Raw genomic sequence first — 23,557 nt, 5'->3', positions numbered from 1 at the left:
AGGTTGCTCGAGCCCCTGTGTCCAACCTGGCCTTGAACACTGCCAGGGATGGGGCAGCCACAGCTCCTCTGGGCACCCTGTGCCAGTGCCTCAGCACCCTCATAGTGATGAATGATTCCCTAAGGAAAGCAGGATGCTTATGTGCCAGGATGGTTTGGGCTTTGCTATCCTAGCTCCCAGGTCAGGGAGCTGCCAAGCAGGAGGTGGCTGCTGGGTTGAAGGGCTTGGGTGTCCCTGCTCCGCACCAGCCTGCGCACCGAGGCTGGCCCACTGCTGTGTGCTGATGTAAAGCCCTGTGTGTTTCCCTCTGTCAGCTGTGGCTGCAGATACAAACACACAGAGGTTTGCAGTAGCTCAGCTCTGAGTGCAAAATAAAGAGCAGCACAGAAGTGATTGCTTTGGTCAAACCTTTTCCAAAGCAGCCTCTGCTCAGCCGACACAACCTGGATGTGCAGCGTGCTCCTTGCCTGAGCTGTGCTATCTGCGTCGTGAGCTTATCAGCTCACACCCTGTGTCACAGGCAGGTGTCCCCTCCTGATGCCTGCTGACGGCAGAGGCCATCACCCTTGCTGCAGGCCTTTGGTGACCAGCCAGCAGAGCTGAAAACCATCTGTGTGAGCCCGGGCCAGTCTTCTGGGCTTGGGGATCCAGAACTGGGTGAAAGTCTCCTTTGGAGCCCTGCATGCCAGGGAAGTAATTCTGTGTCCTCATGAGGACAAACACGCTGACTGCTTTGTCCTCTCCCTGCCCTTGTTAGGGCCTGCGGAGTTCCGTAACTTTCAGTCCACCGTGGTTCTGGGGCACAATGGGAGGTGTTTCTGTGTCCAGGGCTGATCTTTGCATATAGCTTTCGGGTGCTTAACAGCGTGGATCTCACTGAATCTGCACATAGCCTAGCTTTTGACCAGTGCCATACTTTTAACCACATTCCCAGCAATCCAGCCAGTCCTCGGTGCTCACTTCTGTCCAAAGCTGATTGCTGGTTCCAGGAATTGTAGTTCCTGGTGCAGTGCTTTCCCTGGTTCCTGGTAAAACCTCCAGTGCTGAGACTCAGCCCAAACCTCAGGCTGCAGATGTGTTGTCCATTGCTGTCTGCATTTAGGAGTGGATTGTGATGAGTTTGACACTGGTTAGATGTTGATTCCCCAAACCTTTTGTTTCCTATTGCACAAAATGCTCAGTTTTCACCATGGGCTGGGAGCTGCCCTTGCTCAGCAGGGCAGGGGGAGTCTGTGGTCCTTACCTGTAGCAGATGCTGTGTAGCAGGTCCGCTGTTGGGTGGAACCAGCCCTGCTCCTGAGCCTCTAGATCCACATACACATCTTTAGATGCATGTTTAACCTGTGCTGATCCTGTAGGTGAAGCCTGTAGCCGGTGCTTGGGCTCATGCTGTGAAGAGACACATTCTGCTCTGTGCTGCAGCTCAGTGGCTGTGCTCTGGTAGCTCTGACTCAGTGACTTGCGTCTGTGGCATAGCCAAAAATGGGTTCAAAATCCAGAATGTCTTTGACCACGAGGTCCTCCTCTTTTTCTTTCTCTACCTGCAAGAAGTCAGTGTCCAGTCTCTGTGGGGATGACACGAAGTACAGTGCCAGTATGAACCAGCAGTGCTATTTCATTGCTGACCCTACAGGTCATCATGCAGACACCTATAGTGGGTGCACACAACTCCAGTTGATCAAGCTTTATGTTTAAAGTGGGCTTCCAGGTAGAACAAAACCTCCCCTGTCAGCTGTATGGGTTTGATGTCAGTGGGGTTTGACCTAGAACAAGCTGAGAAGTAAAAGATGAGATTGATGTGGGGGTTTCAGTTTGATTTTTGGATTATGATTTCCCTTTCCCCACCCCTCCAGTTGTTAATATTTCGTGAAAAACACACATCCTTCACGGCCCTTGCTGGTTATATGCAGCCCTATGGCTGTTCTTGAGACAGAATGATGGACCCTTCATAAGGAGATGTGTAATTGAAGCAGTGAGGAGCTCACAGCTCCAGCACCACTGATGAACACTCCCCTGCGCTGACAGTTCATCAGCAAAACCCCTGACCCTTCCACCCTTAATCATCCTTGCTTGTCACTGGCATAATTGCCTGATTACAGACTCCTCTCCCCCACCCCTTTCAAACTAGGGGCAATAGTGAATTTGAAACACAAATGGAAATGAACTGTCTCTGCTCTTGGTTTCTTTTCTTTTTTCCTTTTTCTTCTTCCCCTGCATTGAGATGGATGGGGCTAAGATTCAGTTTCTTTGTGCCTGAGCAGGGGCTGGGATAGGCTTTCAGGACTCTTTTGCACCAGTGTTTCTTGCCTGTGAATGGTGGAGCTGATGTCATTGTGTTATTGATTGGGATGACAAGTTTAGACATAAATCATTAATGTCTGGGAAAGAGAGAGGGAGGGGAAAAAGGCGACCCAGGCTGGATAGTTTTCCATAAATCTGCTGTTCATTCCTGCATACGTGATACAGAGGAGGAGGCAGCGGGAACAGTGTTCCTGTGCAGCCTGAGGACCGTGTGCTTTGCCACTGCTGCCTCAACTGTTTTCCCCAGGACATATCATATATAGAATATCATAGAATGGTTTGGATTAGAAAGGGACCTTAAAGATCATCTAGTTCCACCCTCTGCCACAGGCAGGGACACCTCACACTAAACTAGGTTGCTCCAAGCCCCATCCATCCTGGCCTTGAACATCCCTGGGATGCCCCAGGGATGGGGCATCTGTGTTTCCATATTCTACAGAAGATGGCTCATATCTTCAGTTGTGCTTGAGCCTGTCACATCTTGTCTGTAGACATGAGCCAAGGTCAGAAGACTGCCCGAAGGAAGGTCTTGAGTTCTCTTGTTCCGCAGACCTTGCACCCCAGACCCATTTCAGACGTGGGCCCAGGGTGGAATGAGTGCAGTTCTTGGGAGCTACCATCCTTCTAGCTCCTTCACTGGCAGCAGGGACTGTTTGAGTGTTTGGGGCTGGCCAGTTTTTCTCGTTGGATCTTCTTGATTTTGTGCTAAAAGACTCTGCTTAGATCAGTTCATAGCAAATGTCCCCAACCAGCAACGCACAAGTGCGCAGGGGCAGCAAAACTGCTTTCACAGAAGTTCTTCTTGGCAGAACCAGACACAGAGAGCTGAGAGAGGGGAAATCCATGAGGTACTTGAACCATTTGACGCTGCAAAAAGCTCATCCTGATGAGTCACATTATCAGTTCAGACAGCAAGAAAATAAACAGTGTCTGTCAGAGGTTAGCGATGAAGCGAGTATCGGTGAGCAGCTGATGTTTGCACTGTAAATAGTTTAGTGGCAGCCTGTCCTGGTACCTGTGGGAATCTTGTGATGTGTGGCAAGAGGGAAACATGAGAAGTGCCTTGTAGGAGGAGGCAGAGAAGGAAATGATGTGTCCTTTCTGAAAGCAGAGCTCTGATGTTCCTCTCCTCCCCTCGCAGCCGAGCTCACCTCCGCCTGTGTCTAGAACGCTTGAAAGTTCTGATACCGCTAGGACCAGACTGCACCCGGCACACGACGCTTGGGCTGCTCAACAAAGCCAAAGCACATATCAAGGTAAGAGCTGCTTTTCCCACCTGCTCTCAGGCTGCTGGGAAGTGCAATTCAGTCGCTCGCTCCTGCTGCCAAGAGGTGACTGTTGAAGAAGACTAACACCTTTAAAAGAAACAAAGACAAGGAGTCTTGTCCCCTCAGTTCATCATTTATCATTGCTACAAGCTGCATTGTTGGAAGAAGTCCATAACGAACTGTGTTAACTACAGAAATGATTGATCTGGAGAGCAGGGGCAGGGGGCTTGTTGTTTATTGTAATCATTCATTGACAGCTGAATCTCTTTAAAGAAAAACATGCCTACTGTTGAATGGCTGCATTTTGATGGCAAGTGTGATGTGCTAGTGAGCTTCTACTGCTGAAGCATTAGCACAAAACTCAGGAGAGTGAGATGGGGCTGGCTTGCTGGGGTTTCACGTGTGAACCTGCCAGCTAGCCTAGTGCTCTTCTAAATTCACGTTTTGACAAAGCAAAGCATGGAAAGAAAAATGCATCATTGTCAGTATCTGAGAGAAGCTGGAATACTTTGTCACAGGTCAGGATAGCGGGAGGGAGGATGGGTGGTGAAGGAGAAAAAGCACTGCTGAAGGGACAGCATTAGCCTGAAATGACTCCTCCTTATGCAATGTGCTTGTCGTAGGAAACAAAGAACAGTGCCCTGGTAGATTTCCCAGCTGTGATCAAAGGAATCTGTAGTAGGTTATGTAAATCGCTCACTGAATAGAAAAGTGTTTCTGAGAAACCCGGCGAAACCACGCGGCAAGGAGCACACAACTCCCAGGGCACGTTTTCATGTTACGGAGGATCGCAACAAACCCCGAATTGCTTTGGTTAAGGGAATTGAGGCCCCTTCGTGGACAGATTTGGTAATGCAGGTGGCTCAGTCCATGCAGAATGACCCACAAACCGCTGCGTTTCAGATCGTTCCCCCCGTAGAGGCTTTGTCCTCAGAGCCTTTTCATACTAATGTGTATAATTTACCAGGGCTTGGGAGGTGGAAGAGATGTGAGGAGATGGCATTGTTCTTGGGGACTGCAAGGCAGCTTGGTTGAGGGCTCTGCAGCTTAAATCCTTCTGGGCCCTGGGAAGGTCTGAGCAGAGCAGGTGGCTGGGCAGTGGAGATGGGAGGGGAGGCGGAAAAGGCTGAGATGAAATATTGAGCTGTATTTGCTGATGTCAGAAACTTGAAGAGGCTGAGAGGAGAAGCCAACACCAGCTTGAGAACCTGGAACGAGAACAAAGATTCCTAAAGCGAAGACTGGAACAACTACAGGGTCCTCAGGAGATAGAGCGAATACGAATGGACAGCATTGGATCTACCATTTCCTCGGATCACTCGGACTCGGAGCGAGGTGGGTGTTGCTCACCTAGCACTGAATCCCCACGAGATTCACCCATTTCTTGTCTCTCAGCTACCCCCTTTGGTATTTAGGCTACTGATTTTGCACACATACATGCACATTCACACACACGCATGTTCTGCATATGAAGAGTTCAGCATCTTGCATGAACTCTAATGAAGTCTGGAAGAATTGTTATTGTCAACTTGAGCCGATTTCTACAGCATTTAAAAGCAACTTGTTTCTCTGAGAAGCTCTCTAAAATGCCAAAATGTTAGTTAGCAAAAGTAATGTGATCACAGGATGGTAGCTAACTACCTGGTGGTAAACTAGATATCCATTGTGCTTCTTGGTCTACAGAATCAGCAACACAAATAGTAAAACATAAGCAGATACCTAATGGGACTGAAATGGATGTTGCAAAGCAGCATCCAGCTTCTCATTCAGTACATGGTATAACCAAGAGAACAGAACCAGGCAAACTGCTTCTTAAAATTCCCAGAGTCACTCTGCGCTCCCCCCCATTTTTTTTCCCCCAAGCTTCCCGTAGAGTTCGTCTCCTCAGTTAAAACTGGATAGAGATTATCTGAATGGCTGACTGAATTCAGATCATTTTCTTTCTCTAAATATCTCTGCTGTGAGACGCAATGGATGGTTTGGTATTTACTGACAGACCCAGAGGTGGTGTATAGTTTGGTGTGAGTTTGTAGTTAAAAAAAATCCCTTTGGAACGTTTCTAAACTGGTTTAGGAACCAAGATACCTGGTTAACTAGATCTCTGCTTTCTAAGTCTTTCTTAAAAATAACATGTGTGTTCTGAAGTCCACTGAGCATCTCTGAGTGTAGCCCAAGTCCCTATGGTGATGCACTGTAATGCCTTATGTAAGTATTCCCAGCTTTAGCAACATAATATCAAGCAAGTAGCATGTGTCTAAGTAACTTAGTGCTCCATTTCCTCTCTTGCCCTCTGTTTTTGTTTCCAACACTGGGATATTGGAGCTCCAAGGAAAAGAGGTAATGGAGCAAGTTCAGTGTGTGATGTGACCAACCTATGCTGGTAGTGTGGCCAGCATGCTGGAGGTCCCTAAGAAGAACTCCAAGCTGGTATCTAGGCTTTTTATAAACCATGTCCACAGCCATAGCATTCCAGGGAGATAGCTGGAAGTCTTCCTGCTGGAATGCTGCTTCATCCCTGGCTGGGGGAGCCCCAGCAGCTCACTGGCTTGAAGGTAGCAGTTGGGTGTGCGGTGCTAACCTGTGCATGTTTCTCTTGTTTTCCTTTTTAGAAGAGATTGAAGTGGACGTTGAAAGCACAGAGTTCTCCCATGGAGAAGTGGACAATATCAGCACAACCAGCATCAGTGACATTGATGATCACAGCAGCTTGCAGAGTATTGGGAGTGACGAGGGTTACTCCAGCGCCAGTGTCAAGCTCTCATTTGCTTCCTAGAACCAAGTGAGACAACAGTGCAGGGCGAATGATTTCACTGGGGTGATCACACTGGGGCCTAGATGCCAGTATCCTCTTTCAGAAATGACATGTTGACAGCTAGTCCTGGAGAGACCTGCACATAAAGCTTTTTGGGTAAAGGAAGCCTCCACAGAAACCCACATGTGTTCATTTGGTCATGTTACCGATCCCAATTCATGCTGGCAAAAAGTTAGACCAAACACTAGTCCCTGAGAAGTCAGTGAAATCCATTTGTTTCTGTGGGACCTGGATCTAGACCTTAGTGATGAAACACTTTGTTTTGAATTTATTTGTTTGAAAGAGGATACTAGAGACTCATCCCTCTCTTTCTGTCACGAGATCTGAGCAATGTCAGAATGTCTTCTATTGCATTCAGGTTGAACTACCTAGTTTAGGCCCTTCTGAAGAGCTTTTGTGGTCCTAAAAGGACCGTGTCCTACAGTCTGTCACAATCCAGTGCTGTCGTAATGTACTAGGAAATCCAAGGAGGCCTACGTAGCCTGGGAGTAACAATGACAATAATGATTAAGGTCTCATTCTATGCCCAGAAAGAGGGGGGCTGCAAAGAGAGATGTTCAGGAGAGAACACCATTCAGCTCAGCTTTCTGTTGGACATCATTTAATAAGCAAGTACCTCTGCTGCGGGGCTAAAGCGAGAGGTACACGCTTGTAACCTACCAGCACATCGTGGGCTGTGTCATGCCTCGGGCTGTGACACTGGCAGCAGATCTCCTGGTAGATGCGTGCTCAGGCACACAACCAACTGAGGACAGAAAGAAACCAGCACACAGGAGAGGGGACACGCCAGAGAGTCATGCCCAGATACTGAGCCACTCTGACCTTTTTATTTGAAGAGATTTTTTGATAAACATTTGTAAATGTGTTGGGAGGGAAAAACACCCCGAGTCTGATGCGTCTTTTTAGAGCTTGTCCATACGAATCCTTAGATGTCTTTTATATGAATTTATGCCATGAGAAGATCTCTGTTTTGATGAAGCACTTGACCCAATGAAATGCAAAGATGCTTTTTGCCATGCACACAACGGATGAAGGCTGTGCTAGCTGGAAGAGGCCAGGTTTGGTGGGGGTTTCTTCGGGTTTCTTTTTAGAATCATTCCCTTTGCTGACTTTTTGAAGTTCCAGTCCAGTAGCTAACCTAGTTAAGCTCAGCACGTCTCTCATGTTAATGTACCAGTTTGACTGCACGTCCTGTTCCCAAGGGCCTTGCCATCTTACCTATGCAGGTGCTGTTAAGAGCTATTCTAGCAACTGTTTTCTAATTCTCTTGGAGACGAGCATTCTAACCTGCACTTTGAGGGCTTTGCTTTTGGTTTTATTTTTGTCTTTTTAATGGCCAGGATTCTTTTGTTTTCCAAGTTTTAAAAAACCCCTTAATAGAGTCCTCACCTATGGCATTGTTTGAAACTTTGTATATCCTTCAGTAATTTAACTACCCCTCATTACTAAGAAAAAAAAAGAAAAAGAGGAAAAAAAAATGCTTTATGAAATTCATAACTTATTGCTGATTTGAATGGGTTGTTAATTTCACTCCTTTAGATTTTATTTTATTGTTTTAGGTAGGGTTGGGCAAAAAGAGGTAAAATACAATAAAAAAAATTAAAGACAACCATATTTAGCAGTGCAGTGGAATTGTGTTTAAATGTTAGCATATGGTCCCCATTAAAGTAGCACTTTAACGCCATTAAACATTTCTGTATCTGAAATGAGTCGTGTTCTTCCATCTGGGTCATTCATGCCACCACAGCCGACTCCTTGTTCTTCTTGTGCCCTTGAGTCCTGCAGTGGGAAGATCCTGAGTGAGTCTGCTGGAGACTTCTGCATTGTAATAAGTTGCCTATGTCTAAATAACCTGATGTTTCCCCCCCACTCCTCCAAAATGTGTCATCCCCTGCAGGAGGCACAACACACGTGCTTGAGCAGAGAAATGATCTTCCCATGGCTGAAATGAATGATTTCTGTTTGTTTGAGGGTTTTGAGATTAATTTGCTTACTAAGTCTGGATCGGGTTGCTGCTGTTAAAGCTGTTTTCACTTGTGTGTATGGAATCCAGTGCCTTGGTACATCCATTCTTCTTCCTTCTGGAATGTGGCCTGGCAGGAGCAGGAGTCTGCTGCAGGCAGAACTGAGCTCTAGGTTAACAAATGAAGCCTGAAAGTTTCCAAAGAAGAGGATTTATGTTTGGGGTCCTTATAATCTCTGGATGACACAAGGTTTTGTTCTGAAAAGTGGGAAAGTTTAGCTCTATCAAGTGATGTTATTATTTTTGATTCTTATTATAATTGTTCATTATTATTCTCCTTGAAAGCATTGACCACCAGCAGCCCTGGTGCTGAGCAGTTGAACACCAGTGGGTTGATTTGTTTATGACCCTTTTCTGTAGCTGTCCCAGCACCTCTTCCTTCCTGTTATTCCTGTTTGGTTTAAATGGCTGCTTGGGAAAGAAACACCACAGCTGAGAGATGCTGAAGTTGAAGGGGTGTGGAATGGCTTTGCTCTCCTGGTTGGTATAAAACAGTGATATGGTTGGAATAAATGTGTCTGAAATGTTTGCTTGTGTGCTCCAGGGCCAGTTGGGTATCTCCTACCTTTCTTAGTGTTGTGGACTCGAAGGGATCTTGATGTCAAGTGCAAATACAGTGGAGAAAACAGGAGGAGATGAGTTTCCATCACCAAGCACCTGCCTGAGCGCTCAGCTAGCAGCAGTGATCCAGCCAGGAGGAAGATCAGGCACAAACCAGAGCTAAGAGCCTTTAAAATAACTGTAAAGACACAGGGTTGGTTGCTCTCCTGCTGGGGTGTTGTTTGTGGCAGGTCCTGGATGTCAGCTGAAGTTTGGATGGTTTTTGATATGATGGGAACATTTCTTCGGCTTTCTGAGGTTGTCCTGCACTGCTTTCTTACTGCAGTGTGGATTCTGCCCCTTGCTGTGTGCCTGCACCTCACATTGTCCTCTCGTCTCCCTTTGTTGGTCTGCTCTGTTGCATCAAAACATTCCAGATGAATAACTAGCTCAGAGCTAAGTTACTTTTCTATGTACAGGCCAATTCATATGGTTATGCAGGACATCACTTAGATGATCCTAATAGTTCCTCTGCTTAAAAAAGCGTGAATCTCTTCAGCTGTCCCTGTTGGGACAAGCCGTGTGCCAGGTTTGCTTTAAAGTCCTGTCACTTTTCAGAGTACCATCAAAGCTTCTACTGGCCACCCTGAAATCTTGTAAAACACTGTTGAGTATCCAGAGGTGCAGATCCAGACCCATGAGGGTCAAGTCTCTCTTCCCCTTTGGAAGGTGAGATGGTCTCTCACAGAACTGAACTCTGAGAGATCCAGTAGAACAAGTCAAATTCACAGGTTTTCCCCAGAAAAGTGCTCATGGAAGCTTTAGTGCCTGTTTTGTCCAGATGCCGCCCTTAAATATAGAAGAAGAAGAAGGAGAGACTTACTTCCATTCATTCCAGAAGATAAAGGCACTGAAAGCATGTTGCTGTTCAGGTTCCCAACTCTAGCATTTTTTAATGCACAACAATGTGCTGCTTCTAAGGCATTGCTTTACTCCTTCACAAGCAGAGAGTGAAGTGTTTCACTTCACTCCCGGTCCTCTCCTCTGTGGCCTGAGGCTCTGCCAACCACATTAGCTATAGTTTCATCCAGAATAAGTGTGCTTTTCACCACGTGGTAATTTGGGATGGAATTACGTTCTCCTTTCATCTTTGCCAAATGGTGTGAGGGGTGTTTTTATGGCTTCCTTTACGGGTGCCGTTGTTTTTCTGCTTTGTGTTTGTGTTTATAGAGTAACAGAAGTGCTACATCTATTTTTTTGCTTCATTTCAGAAGAATATGGTGACTTTTCCTGTAAAAACCAGAACTGGATGTGCTTACCTTGAGCAACTTGCCCACACAGTGGATGCACATGCTCAGCTCCCTTCTAAACTCACTCCATCAAGCTCTCCCTCTGTAAATTAGATTCTTTGTGGGTCCTTTTGCTATGGAAAAACCCATTACAAAAGCCATCCAGCACTTTCCTTTTCCTGACACAAGCATATTACAGCATGTCATCTCGGTGGCAGTGACTCCCTGGCTGCATTTGTCACAGTTATCCTGTTGTCCCTTGAAGGTCACTGTAATGGCTGTTCCATTAGAGGCACGTCATGCCGAAGGTGGTCTCAAATCCATCTGCCTCAAGAAGTCTGTAGGTCAATAGCAAAAGGGTTAACTGGACAGAGCTGCCTTATCCCTGGGTGCTTGTGTTTTCCTTTGTGGTGTTTGCTACCATCTTGTTCTGGTCTGTGAGCTCCTGCTCTCCAGCTCCCTGTTTGCTGGTACTCGCTGCTCCCTGTTTGTGGTCTGTGTTTCTGTGTTGCCTTCTTGAAATGGATGGAACATTTGGCTTCAGGGGAATGTGTCGTGTGCACTAAGTAGAGGTAGTAATTTATGGGGTTTTTTTCCCCTCTCAGCATCTTTTCTTGTAGCACATTTTCTGGCATCAGCTGTTGGAAAGAGAAACATGGGATCACTTCCTGGAAGAGAATGGTAAAACCCAGGACTTCATTCTGATGTTAGGGAGGTGATGGTAATGAAAAAGATGTCCATAAATAGCAGAATAAAGTCTGGTGTGTTTTCCTGGGGCTTTGTCCCATGGATTCTCTGGTAAGTGATAAATTCTGTGACCTGATAGTGACTGAAACGCCTCCATGTCTGTGATATAGTCTCTGAGCTGTCCTGTGGGATGGGTGGGGAAGAGGAGTGTGTTCTTCTTTCTCTCTGCTCACCATCTACACAAAATATCTGGAAACTACCAATGTGCCTTTAAATTTCCTTGGAATTGATGTTTGGGATGATGAACACAAGAGGTTGTTTAATTGCACTAACCCCAGCTTTCCTGCTCATTTCCTTCTGAAACAAGCACTAATCCCTTTGACTGTCAGTCAGAAGCAGAAATAAGGAGTCTTATGGGTAGTAACAGTTTCTGTTTAGGGTGTTGCTGTGTTGGACTAGAACTAGGGTTGTCTCGTAAGGAGCGACACTAGTGTTGGGGGTCCCTTCAAAAATACCAATGACCAGGAGTTGGGGAGCAGCCCCTGGGAAGGGGGATATGTCATGTGAGGTTTGGGTTGGAAGGGACCTTAAAGCTCAGGTATTTCCAGCCAGATTGCTCCCAGCCCCGTCCAGCCTGGCTTGTGGTCTGCTGTGCTGCAGCCGTGCACTGAAGCTTCACTGCATACAGCATTTATGCAGAGGAAACAAGGTGCTGCAGAGGACTTGTGCTGGTCTTGAGCTGATCAAGGGGAAGCAGCGGCTCCTGTATGCTCCTGGGGAGCACAGGGTGGCCCCAGCCAGTGCTTCTAAGGCTGTGAAAGGCATTCACAGGCTGGAGATGGGGTAATTCAGAGATAGGAGGCAGAGAGGAGTGATGAGTACGTGGCTCTGAGCACTAGTAGTAATATAACCTCACCTCAGAGGTGCTTCTGGGTTGGGATTCTCTGCAGTAAGGTCCTCCGGGATGTTCCACATCTGACTGTGGGGCGGGAGGACACTGGCATTTCCTGTTGCCTTCCAGGAAGCTCTAGCATGCCTTCTCCACAAGGCAATAGCTACCGGGGTGGTTAGAGAGAAGGCAGGCTTGGGGTTCATCTGTTCCTCCCCTTGGGATTCCTGCTGGAACAAACCCTCGTGAGCCAAGCACCAGCTCCGTGCATGTGCCATCAGCATTGAGCCAAGTTCACCCCTCCATAAGGCCTCACCCGTGTCATGGATGTTGCAGTGGGGCTGCATTTCAGTAAGGATTAATTCTGAGCTCAAGGGACATTGCAGCAAAGCAGGATAAACCATGAAGGAATCTAAAGCACTTCATGGTGGCTTTCACACTGTGGTGGCTAGTCAGAACATACGCAGCCCTAGCTCATCACTTCACTTGGGCTACCAGTACTCTGGCTAGCACTTGGCTTAGCTAAGGATGGGGAAATTCTTCCCATTCAATCCCTTTCCAAAAATACTTGTCTCAAAACACTTCACTGGTTTGGATCTCCTCCTGTGATTACCAGCATTGCTCGGCTCACAAGTTGTGTTTTCTGTGCGACTTTCTCAAGGCACTTTCTTTATTATAGCAGTGTTCCAGACTACACACAAGGAAACTGCATCAAAAATAAACCAAGTGCCCCAAGGAACAGGCTGTGCGGCCAAGGTGGCAGGTTGGGTCTTCAGAACATTCTCCCTTCTGTAGAAGTCACAACAGTGCATCCCTGTGTCCTGGTCTCTTCCAGGTGAGGCAGTTAAAAATCAAACCCTTTCTTTCAGCATTTCTTTGCAGCTGGGTTCATCAGGCAACCACCTTGTAAGTTACTCAAAGGAAACGCTCTGCTTTTGCTAACTTTTTTTGGCAAAGCCCAACAAAACTGAAGGGGTTCCTGAGAGCAGCTGGTTTTAACCTGGGCTGGACTGTGTGTGAGCGAGGGAGGCTGGTACACCCGCAGCACTGTGCCTGCACTTCTCTCTTGTCACATCACTGCTGGGACTTGACCCTGCAGTACACGCTTCCTTTCTGAACAAGTCAGGTTATTTTACTCTTGAAAGCTTCTCTGTGCAAATTCCCCCCCACAATACCACTAAAGATGAAGAATCAGACCCCACCTACTCCATCTTGCAGTGGGTGCAAAGTGCTTTTGGTCCACTGCACTCTCTCCAGCAGGTTCCACACTTCCACTTCCCAGATTATTTACCTCCCCACCACCACATACAATTTCACTTTGTCAAGTATATCCAGCAGATTTTAAACACTTTATTTAATAAAAGTTAAACATACAAAACTGAAATTAACACACTTTGTATTCATAAAAATCACCTTCTCCCATTATAGGGAGAACCTTTTTCTATGTATGGATTCTAAACTACCAGTTGTAGAGTTTAGCTTGAGTTGTGACTCAGGTAACTGATGGACATTCCCACCAATCAGTGCATCAACGATTGCTGACGTGACCTGATCTAGTTAACAAATTACAAAATGAGCTACATTAACATAATATACAGGGAAATAATGGTCAGGGTTAATGGACAAGAACCACCTTTGAATTCTTTAACGAGGGGGGGGAACAGCTGATGTACTCTTGTCCATTAACTCAGCCCTAGATTTTACAAAAATAATATCTACATTGTGTACAGGGCTACCCATTAACTTCTTTAAACACATTACAGGTTCAGAGATGGCACCACTACCGTGAGAGACAAGTAACAGGGGAAAGCAAATCACAGAGAAAAATACAAGAAAGCAAGAGCTCTTACACGTGTTTCCTGAATAAAATGGAAGGGCTGAGCAGCACTGTACTACAGCTGAAGTCACAATGAGCACTAGGGCCAGTCGGTTGAGGACAGACACGTGAGACTAACCTTTACTCGCTCACAACTCGCTAAGTGGGACCTACGCAGCCGTACGCGCTGTGCTGCCATTCAGAGGGACGGGATGGAGGAGGCACAGACACAGCTCTCCCCGTGTTCCAGGTCAGCAAACCCAGGAGGTAGCACAACCATGGCTGTTCTCCAACACCCCGATCCTCAGGGAGGGGAGGGGAGAGGATTCTTAAGTACAGTTCTCTTGGAATTGGAGCCTAAACACCTTCCTATGGTTTTCTGGTTACATTTCAATAACCTTTCAGCAACCTCCTATAAAATTTGATGAGTACTTAAAAAAAGAGACAAAAAAAAACCCCAAACCAACTCTCTCCTCTGCTTAACTTCTAGTGCAGGGAATCCAAACTGGAATTCAAGTCAGATTTACTGTTTCTAGCACATGAATCACCATTAGTAATAAAGATCCTATCGGCCCTGTCCTGCCCTCATTTGCAGCTGTACAAACCCATCCTCAGTGGATTGCAAGGGAGTGATTTAGCACTTCCTTAGCAATCCCATGGGATGTATAAGCTCTGATAGACCCATCTTAGCATTCTCTCCCAAAGCTATGGAGCTCTTTAACACTGAGCTCACTGCTGTGACTTGCACAAACAAGGGAGGCTGTTGGGTGCCATTTTCCTACCACCACTTTTCTTACGGAAAACCCAATCTCAATACTGGTATGAATGGAAAGTTCCAGAGTTCAAAACTGCAGATAACTACTGCTTTCAGAGCAACACATAACAGGAGTTCATGAAAGCATTTACCTGCAGAATGTATTTTTAATGCAGCTACAAAGAGTTTCATGGTAGAGGGGGTCAAATCAAGAGCTGGAGATTTAAGGCTCATATCAGCTGAAGCCAAAGTGATGGTGACAGAACGGACTACTTGCGATGTGCCAACAAATAATTTACTTTTAGAAAAATATAATGATAAAAAGATAAGTGTAAAGCCCTGCAGAGATGAAGTTCCACCTTTTCCCCCCCTGTTACTGAGGCATTAAATGCCTGACATTGTATTTAGAGGTATCTTGATACTGTGTCATAGGTTTGTCTGCAATTCCACATGTTCCGACTCCAACCTTGCCAGTTACGCTCTCAGGGGAAGCAAAAATACTCCTCTTCACCTGCAGATGAAAGAGAAAACACCATTCTGAGTAAATACTAACTGGCTCCCAAAATAAAACCCAAGCAAGCAATCCTAACCCTTTGAACAACTTCTCACTCTACAGCCAGACACGCTTTCTAGAGGCTAGCTCATTGTGACACGTTACCAGCAAGCAAAGTGACAGAGCTGGGAACTTTCTGGCACCCAAGTCCTGGATGTGATCGTGGCACTCGGGGCCTTGGGTCAAGCCAACAGTGAATGAAATTCATCTCTTGTAAGAAAATATCTAATAATTGTTCATAGGAAGATGAAGTTTTATCATTATGTCTGGCAGTTCTTGCACAAGCCATGACAAAAACTAAGTAAAGCTTTAAAGTGTCCTTGCTATCCTTTTTCATAGGATCACAGAACCATTTGGGTTGGAAGGGACCTTACACCTCATCCAGCTCCAACCCCTGCCACGGGCAGGGACACCTTCCACTAGAGCAGGTTGCTCCAAGCCCCTGTGTCCAACCTGGCCTTGAACACTGCCAGGGATGGGGCAGCCACAGCTTCCAGGGGCAGCCTATGCCAGCGCCTCAGCACCCTCACAGGGAAGAACTTCTGCCTAATAGCTAACCTAAACCTCCCCTCTGGCAGGTTAAAGCCATTCCCCCTTGTCCTATCCCTACATACCCTTGTAAGAAGTCCCTCTCTCTTTCTTGCACTGAGCTTGCTGTTCCAGGGTGATTACTCAGTGCTGTGTCTGCCAGCTCATAAGCACAGCAAGAAGTCAGGCTTGGAGGTTCAGGCAGGCACTCGAAACCCCTAAGCTGCAGCAAACACAACCTGGCAGCTGCCAGTGAGCAGCTTTCCAAGCTAAGGGCAAGCTCAGTCTCTGCAGAGCAGCACTCCCAAAAGCACCCAGTACAGAACCAGACCTTTTAAGTGTACAAAACCACACACTTCAGAATCCCAAAGATGAACCCCCTTTACATACCACCTCCCCCACTCTCCCAATGTAGTGCACAGAAATCTATGCCCCACTGTTATTCCCACACTAACAAAACCCAACTGACCTGGCCTTTTTTGTTTTTAGAGTAGGCTCTGTTGTTAAACTGCTGCCACTTGACTTTCTGGTCCTCTCGTTCCTGTTCAAGTTCTTTAATTCTCTGAGCTTTTTTCAAAGCTTTCTTCTTTTTATACTCTCGTTGCTGGGCTATCATCTCTTTTCTGGAAAGAAGGGAAAAAGACATTATATATTTGTGCCTTTGCCTGTAAGAAGCTAAAACCCCTCTAAGACAGACACGCACAACAGTTCTCCGTAAGTAAATAACAGAAAACATAACTTGGAAATACTCTCCACTTCTAGGAACACCCAAGTCTTCCTATGCATAAGCACTACCTTGTTTATTTTATATATTTGGGCATAAGAACAACCACCAGCACCTCAATAAGGCCATGCCGAAGGCAGTGCCCATGAGACTGGGGGTGCAGTAGTTCATCTGTGAAAGCACCCATCAGTGCTTATACATTTCAGAAGCATCAAGGGTTTGGAAAAGTTAAATAGCCCATTTGACTGAAAAGCCCAAACATTCTGGAGGTCTGAAGGACTCTCATGTTACCAAGTATTGGACAAGGATGGAAGGAAAAGAACAATGTTAATACAGTAAAGATAAGGAAGTTCAAGGAGTTGATCTATGCCCCTCAGAATGATCTCTTAGGGAAGGCCTATAAGAGGCTGAAATTATACTGCCTTCTTCCTGCAAAAGAAAACTGGTTTCAGCTCTTAAAAACACCTTTCTGTGTTAGACACAGCAGGCCATGGAGTAAAGCACATCTCCCCAGTGATGGGGTCAACACAGCTATCCTAATGCAGGGCTAGGGCAGAAGCCCTTCCTACTGGGAAGTATTCTTGTAGTTAGGCAAATCCCAGCTCTGAGCACAGCCTGCACTAGACCTGGGCTGGAACTTGCAAGCGCTCTGCTGTCAGTTTACACATACTAACCTCCTTTTAATCTACCTCTTACATACTTGATATCTTGAGATAGCATAATACAAGCGAAAACAAAGCCCATCGTGTTCTCTTGCCAGGATACATAACACCCATCATAGCAGCCACCTGTGTGTTACTCACTTGGACATGGGTTTGTTGCCACTGTCCTCTTTTGCTTTTCTTCCCTCTTCCACAGGCTTGAGGTTGAACAGAGGTGTAACTTCAGCATTGCCATATCCAGCAAATGTGACTGCAGCTGTTCCGTTCTCCTCATCTATTTCTTCAATCTCAGCTTCATAACACCTGTAAAGATATCATGGCTGTAAGCATGTGAGTAAAGCTTTAATACTCAGCCTTTCAACACCTACACTGTCAGCCAGCTAATGGCATTAAGTAAAGAATCTGCAAACATCAGCCTTCATTTTCAAGGTCAATACACAAACCAAGAGATTATCTGCTCTAGTGAAAGGTATCCCTGCCTATGGCAGGGGGTTGGAACTGGACGAGCTTTAAGGTCTCTTCCAACCCAAACCATTCTGTGATTATTTTCTTAAGGTCAGAGGGGTACCAGTACAAAGACTGGAATCTGCTGTATTTGACCTTTAGTAGCCAGACGCAATGGCCTCACAGTTAAAGACTCATGATTAATGCTGGGGCCGATCTAATCAGATACCCTGATTTGGTTCTAGCTCTGGCAGGTCATGGCACTGAAAAGCATCCAACAAAATACCACATCCACAGAATACAGCTTTCAGGGAATTACATCCACAGAATACAGCTGTCAGGGAATTCACCAAGGAGGGCTGGAAAATGTCAGCTCACCAGAGCAAAGCTTTGGTTCCATTTTTCTCCATATGAAAAAGAATTAAGAAAAACCAAAGCTTTCAAAATATTCCCTCTTCAACTCTTACAAAATTAAAAGTGTTCTTACTGATTTACAATAGAAATTTTGAAGTTTGAGCAGAAAACAGCCCATTTAATATTTAGCTGGATGATTTTGGTCAAATAGACCTCATAATGGGGAGGAGGAAAACAAGACAAGACATTTCCAAAAATATTTAAATTGAGTCTAAATTAAGAGCAAAAGGACACATCCAAAGCAAACAGAGGAATAAAAGGAGATGTTTAATAAACTGTAGTCAGTTTACATTGTCTAAATTAATTTCTGGTGTGATTTTGATGGGCCACCCACATTTTGAGTTGAGCTAGATGAAAATACATGGAAACCCAGACTGCCTGAGGTACAAAGTGTTAACCTCTGGCTCATCAGCAAACACTGGTCACTTAAAAAGTGCTGCAACAGAAGTGGGGGGGGGAAGGAAGCAATACAACGAAATCCAGTCAGATCCACTTCAGTGGACACTCTGGCACATTCTTCCCCAGGCTCTAGGCCTCTACCCTAGTGATCAGAGCAAGAAGATTGAGCCAATGGTGTCCTAAGTTGATTGGTAAGATTCAATTTTAAAGTTCTGGTTATTACACAAAAGCATTTTACTCATTAACAATCTATAACAGAAAAACTGTTCACTTTTAGGTTTGTTTTCTACCTAAGACATCAACAGCTATAACACAATCTCTATGCAGTCACTACATTGTTACTAGAACCACGTTCACTGAACAAGAGCTTCTCTCTAAGTGCTAATGACTGGGATATTAGTCCTGCATAAACAGTGATTTTTAAAAAGCTGCAACAGTTATTTGCAGTCTGAAAGGTAATTTTAGAATGTTTATTTCAAGGATTCTGAAGTCACAATCTACTGCTTGGCTTCCCAGAGTTTCACAGGCAATGGGAGACCAGATCCAAAACCTTCATTAATTCTATAGTTATGTTACAAGCTGGTTATTTCATAGCCAAAACCCATCATCTCCAATTAAAAACTCATTTCCAATTAGAGGCACGAATGGAGATGCAGAAGGATTTTTCCTGATAGCAGCCAATTACATAGATATGAATGCAATGACAAATTATGAATTGCAGATCCCAAAACCTTTACAAAAGCCTGTCCTCACAGGTCAGTTCCTGAGAGTCTGCCATGTATTATGTTAGCAAAGGGTCATTTACCAAAGCTACTCTACTTTTATTAGGTTAGTGACAAACAGGGCATTTCTAGAGAATAACCCCCATCTCTTTGCTTTTCATCCAAAACACTGACCTTTAATGAAGACAGTACAAGAATACCTAATATCAGATGTATTTCCTACTTGCTTTTTGCTGTTAGTCACCCTAGGGGCAGTTCAAACTGAATGAAAATCTCTTACCATTGCACTATTTCATGTAACTGTTAGAGAAGTTTTCTACACTTACTGTCCATCCTCACTCCATATCGCCATACACCTATCCCCAACCTTCCAGGAGTGGCTGGGCAGGGCAGAAGCAGAGCTGTCAGAACTTGCAAGAGTTTCCGAAGGTTGTGTTGAAAGGAGATCTTTGGTTAATTCTATGACTTCCTAGAAAAGACAAAAAAGCCACAAAGAACAATTTTTCAGGCTCTGTTACCATGTGCATTTCTACCCAAGTTTACTGTTTCGGGGGATTGAAGTTACTGAATTCAATTCGTAGATGATGTAAAGTGGACTAAGTTTGGCTTGGATTTTTACTCATTTAACTGAACTCACTCATTGCCAGTGTAGATCAAAAGATGTGTGGTCCTCACTGTGTTGCAGTAAAGTTACCACTGCCCTCCCCAAGATTTCTAACAGTAGCTATTATTTTTATAGCACTTCTTTCTAGGTGAATTGTGTATCCACAGGCACAAAGGCAGAGCTAGACAGGCTCAATAAACCCCCCCCAAAAAATCAATGGTGTGACTGAACACATGATGTTGGGTTATTGACCAAAACAAAATCCCACAGGATGTGGCAGAGCTCTGGAGACAAAAATGGGAAAGGATGCAACACTTCTGTTCTCTCTGCAGCTCCCTGTTTCCTCCATCCCTTCCCCTTTGGGCCTGGCTGGCTATACTATATATAGTAATCTCCAAAACACACAACCACCACAAGTATAATTGCAGCATTTCTAAGTGATGAAGCATTTTTGAGTTACTCAAAAATATGTGGATTGGCTGAACTGAATCAGGAAGAGCCCGGCTGGAAGAGCATCTCTGCAAGACTGCTGCTCTGCAAAGCCCTCTCATTTATAGAAAGCATTCATATGCATGCTAAAGAAATTGATTTCCTCAAGTCATTCTCATGTAAGTGTTTGGTTTTCCTCTAAATTCCCTGACCTTAAGATTTCAGGTCTGGCCTCCCTTCGGCTATTCCAGCAAGACAAGTAACAGGAGCACACACAAGCCCCTCCCCAGCTTCCTGTCACTATTATATTCTTATTCTATGCAATCAAGACCACTGGTTTTCACTGGTGGTAGAAGTCAAAGGAGACAGGTAAATGGCCAGTTAAAGTTTCTGTACAAGACAAAGCAAATCTGCATTCCTTAAAGAAAAATCCTTCAGTTCTTCTGCGTATCTCAGCATGAACCATTGTCATTCTCCTAAATAACAGTAAATATTTAAATTAGCAGAGGGTTACAGACAAACAATGTTCAACTGAGGTTTGGTGGAGCCTGAACTTTCTTCCCAGTTTCACATGTAGTTCAGCTATGGGCATTCAAAGACGAGCTCAGGAAAATACAGTGAAGAAGCTGCTCCTCGTGCCTCAAGTACCTACAGGATCACAAGCAGCCCCCAAATAATAAGTTTCTATTAGCTTACATGCATTTTTATCTGAGAAAACTATACAACTGGCATGAATGGCCTAACTGTTTCTATTGCAGCTGTTAACGCCCGAATTTCCAACACCCTCCTAACAAAAGCTCTACTCTTTGTTTTAGAGCTGCTAGTTAGCAAGAGCAACAGTAAGCACAATCAGTAGCAACTAAGCACAGAAACATGCTTACAGTGACTTCTGCTGCTGGGGTTGCTGTGTTCCATAATGCTACAGCTGAACCACAACAGATTTTGATTATCAAGTTACCTAATTTGAGAGCATTCTGCAGAACCTATGTCATTAGCCTAGTTGTCCTCCCAGATGTAAAACCTAAAGCTATCCCTCACATTCAGATAGCGGTACTAGGGAAACCCAAAAAGCATCATGGCTTGACACAGGTATCTTGTCTCGGCAGGTCAAACATAACACATCAGGCATAAGCTACCTGAAAGTGAGTGTTTCAGCTACACAAACTACCAGTAATATGAAAACATTGGTGTATGCTTGCCACATTCATAGATGGCTTAGTGAAGAAGTCAGATTTGAAGAGTTACAGGCAAGTGTCCCAAAGATTATTTGATACAGTCACACACCAGGCTATAAACAGCAAACTTGGGTATAAATCTTCATCCACTACCCACACACCATAGTCCTGGGCACACAAGACAGAAAAGTGAATTTGAAGCTCTGAAGTCTGTAACAGAATAGCTCCTCCAGAGAAAACCCCTGAGCAGGAGCCAGAGTGCCCCAGCAGCTCTCAGAGCCACATGGTTGAGCATGGCTTGCTGCCACGTCCCCGTGACAGGCAGGTGTGACCTGCAGAGAACACTGGTTAGAGTTTGCCAAGAGTTTTCCTGACTAACTGGTCTTTACCAAGCCAGACAGAGCTCTGCACTCCAGAACACAACACCCACAGGTATCCTCTCCCATTACACAAGAGGACAACTGCCATCAATCCTAATTGATACAAAAGGCAAGTTGGGTTATTGGGTGCCCAGACACTGTCCCTGAAGTGCTTCAATGAAACAAAAAGTGAAAAGCTAAGACTTAAACAAATTCCTTCTAATAGTTGTTTTAATCTTGGCACTCAGGAATAAGACAAGGATGCAAAATGCACTAGGGCATCACTACTTATGGCAGAAAAAGAATGTTTAGTTATGTAGTAACCATCTTTTTGAACAGACAAAAAGCTGTTCAGTTGGGACACTGAAGCATCAAACCCATTTTTACAACTGTCTGGTCAGTATATGTTAAGTCTGTAAAACACTGTCATTGTTGATGTGGAATATATGGATAGCAAACCCTTTGGGGATGAAAGTGTAAAGATCTTCCCCATTCTGTGCAGAAAGCTTTTATTAAAAAGTTTGCAAGTTGTCCTTTCACATCAATGCTCTCTGCAGGTCAAAGCCGAGGTCGTGCTGGGATCACAACTAATCACCCCATATGGGTTTTGCTGCGCATTTCAGAAATACACACATATACACGTGCTTTTAACAGTGTACAACAAGGACATTCAGATGATCTATAAAGTGCCTTGTCGGCACAAAGCCTTTGGAATTTAAAAGGAGTTCTAAAGATCACTGATTTGAGGCACTACCCCTGTTTTGGCTGAGGCATCATTTTTACTGCTGCTATTTGCATCCAGAACAGTGGTTACTGAAGCTTGTACTGGGTAGATTCATGCATTTTTAGACTTAATGGCTAAAGCAATCCACAGCAGAAATGAAGCAGACTCCTGCACTCTCAGGACAAGTTTTAGCAGTGCTGCTAGGGTTTTTAGTATGCCAATGTGTCTTTATATGCACAAAAAGCTAAAAGACCACTGATCAATTTAAAGGCCCTGTCTCACTGTCACCAAACAATACCCTAAAGACCAGAAATGTTTTTCAGCTCTTAATAACGCACTATGCCCTCAAATGTTCCAAAAACTGCAGGTGGCAAATGAAGAACATGACTCTCTTCCTCTCTTATCTAAAAAGCTTAACACAATCAAGGCTTCTTATCTAGAAACATTAGCATAATGAAGGCTTCGATGTGCAAGGAACACAGAACTATACTTGGAAGCTTTTATCATTGCCAATGCATGTAATAAACACATCCTGGATCAAATGAATTGACAACTCAAAAACAGGCAGAAAAGCACAATGTAAAGCCCAAGCATCAGGCTTCAGCATAGTTAAAGCAACAACAACACGAATGATGACTGAGAAATGCTTTTTCAAAAGAAAAAAAAAGAGACAGTAAAGACAGCACTGGCACATCTTTCATCCCTCTGGCTAATGTTTTTAGCTGAAGAATTTGCTATATAAATTAGTACTTATCTTTTACTAATCTACAAGACAGGTTTAAAACAGGCCACACTGGCTTTTATCAAGTCATCGCTACCACAATTGTACCAAACTACGTGAAAAGAAAGCAATAAACCCTCCAAGTGTGTGTTTCTGTTGCAATGCAAGTAGTTAGGAAAGATGAAACACCTGCTAAAGACCCTCAAGTTTGAGTCACCCACGTCCTCGAGTCCTCACCTGTAAGTCTTTCTTCAGTTTTAGCAAATCTTCATTTTCTGCATTCCCAGACAAGGCAGCCTCAACTTGCTGAAGCTGAGCTTTGTAGCTAGCTAACTGCTTAGCAAGGTCTTCCGACATCTGCAAGAGACACACACACCGCGCATCAAAACAACAGGCTTGCTGCTTTCCAGTCACCTCTGGCGGTGCAAGTGAAGTGAAACTGACAACACCGAGGGTCGTGTTTTTAGCAGCCGAGTTCCATCAGCGCCCTGCTCGACTACGAACAGCCGCTCACCCTCGATGCGCACCGCTCGGCCCCTCCCAAGCAGTGCCTAAAGCAGGCAGGTTACACACGTGCGCGCCCGGCTCACAGCAGCGACCCGGCGGGGTCTTCAGCGAACCCGGAACCACCCACACCTCCAACCCGACCGCGCAACGCAGCTCTCCCTCCGGCTGCCCCCCGCCAGGGCCCTCGCGTCCACAGCGCCGGAACCTCCTGCG

General features: G+C 45.1%; 2 protein-coding genes across 2 annotated transcripts in view; one reads left to right on the top strand and one right to left on the bottom strand.

The window, feature by feature from the left end:
* The window catches only part of MXI1 (MAX interactor 1, dimerization protein), a gene marked incomplete at its 5' end in the record, with an annotated part of 46,294 nt that extends 38,212 nt beyond the window's left edge, over positions 1–8,082 (top strand). The window contains 3 exons of the mRNA XM_010022039.1: positions 3,443–3,557; positions 4,733–4,904; positions 6,179–8,082. Of these exons, the coding sequence (XP_010020341.1) occupies positions 3,443–3,557; positions 4,733–4,904; positions 6,179–6,342 (451 nt within the window). The remainder of the gene's footprint in view (positions 1–3,442; positions 3,558–4,732; positions 4,905–6,178) is intronic.
* Positions 8,083–14,490: 6,408 nt separating this feature from the next.
* Positions 14,491–23,194, bottom strand: SMNDC1 (survival motor neuron domain containing 1). Its single transcript, XM_010022038.1, has 5 exons — positions 23,075–23,194; positions 19,152–19,294; positions 16,988–17,149; positions 15,930–16,083; positions 14,491–14,890 (listed from the first exon to the last, which is right to left on the bottom strand). The coding sequence occupies exons 1-5, from the start codon at positions 23,192–23,194 to the stop codon at positions 14,753–14,755; spliced, it is 717 nt and encodes a 238-aa protein (XP_010020340.1). The 3' UTR covers positions 14,491–14,752.
* Positions 23,195–23,557: the final 363 nt, after the last annotated feature.

This window comes from Nestor notabilis, unplaced genomic scaffold (genome assembly GCF_000696875.1).
Source record: "Nestor notabilis isolate BGI_N333 unplaced genomic scaffold, ASM69687v1 scaffold25769, whole genome shotgun sequence".
In the NCBI taxonomy this organism is placed as follows: domain Eukaryota; kingdom Metazoa; phylum Chordata; class Aves; order Psittaciformes; family Psittacidae; genus Nestor; species Nestor notabilis.
This window is presented reverse-complemented; position numbering and strand designations above follow the sequence as displayed.

Bases quoted from the DNA above. Each gene is read 5' to 3' on its own strand.
- SMNDC1 (XM_010022038.1), bottom strand. From the start codon at position 23,194: ATGTCGGAAGACCTTGCTAAGCAGTTAGCTAGCTACAAAGCTCAGCTT. The intron at 17,150-19,151 runs GTAAGTGTAGAA...ATATCTTTACAG, and splicing joins ATATGGAGTGAGGATGGACA to GTGTTATGAAGCTGAGATTG. The intron at 14,891-15,929 runs GTCAGTTGGGTT...TTTCATCTGCAG, and splicing joins CTAAAAACAAAAAAGGCCAG to GTGAAGAGGAGTATTTTTGC.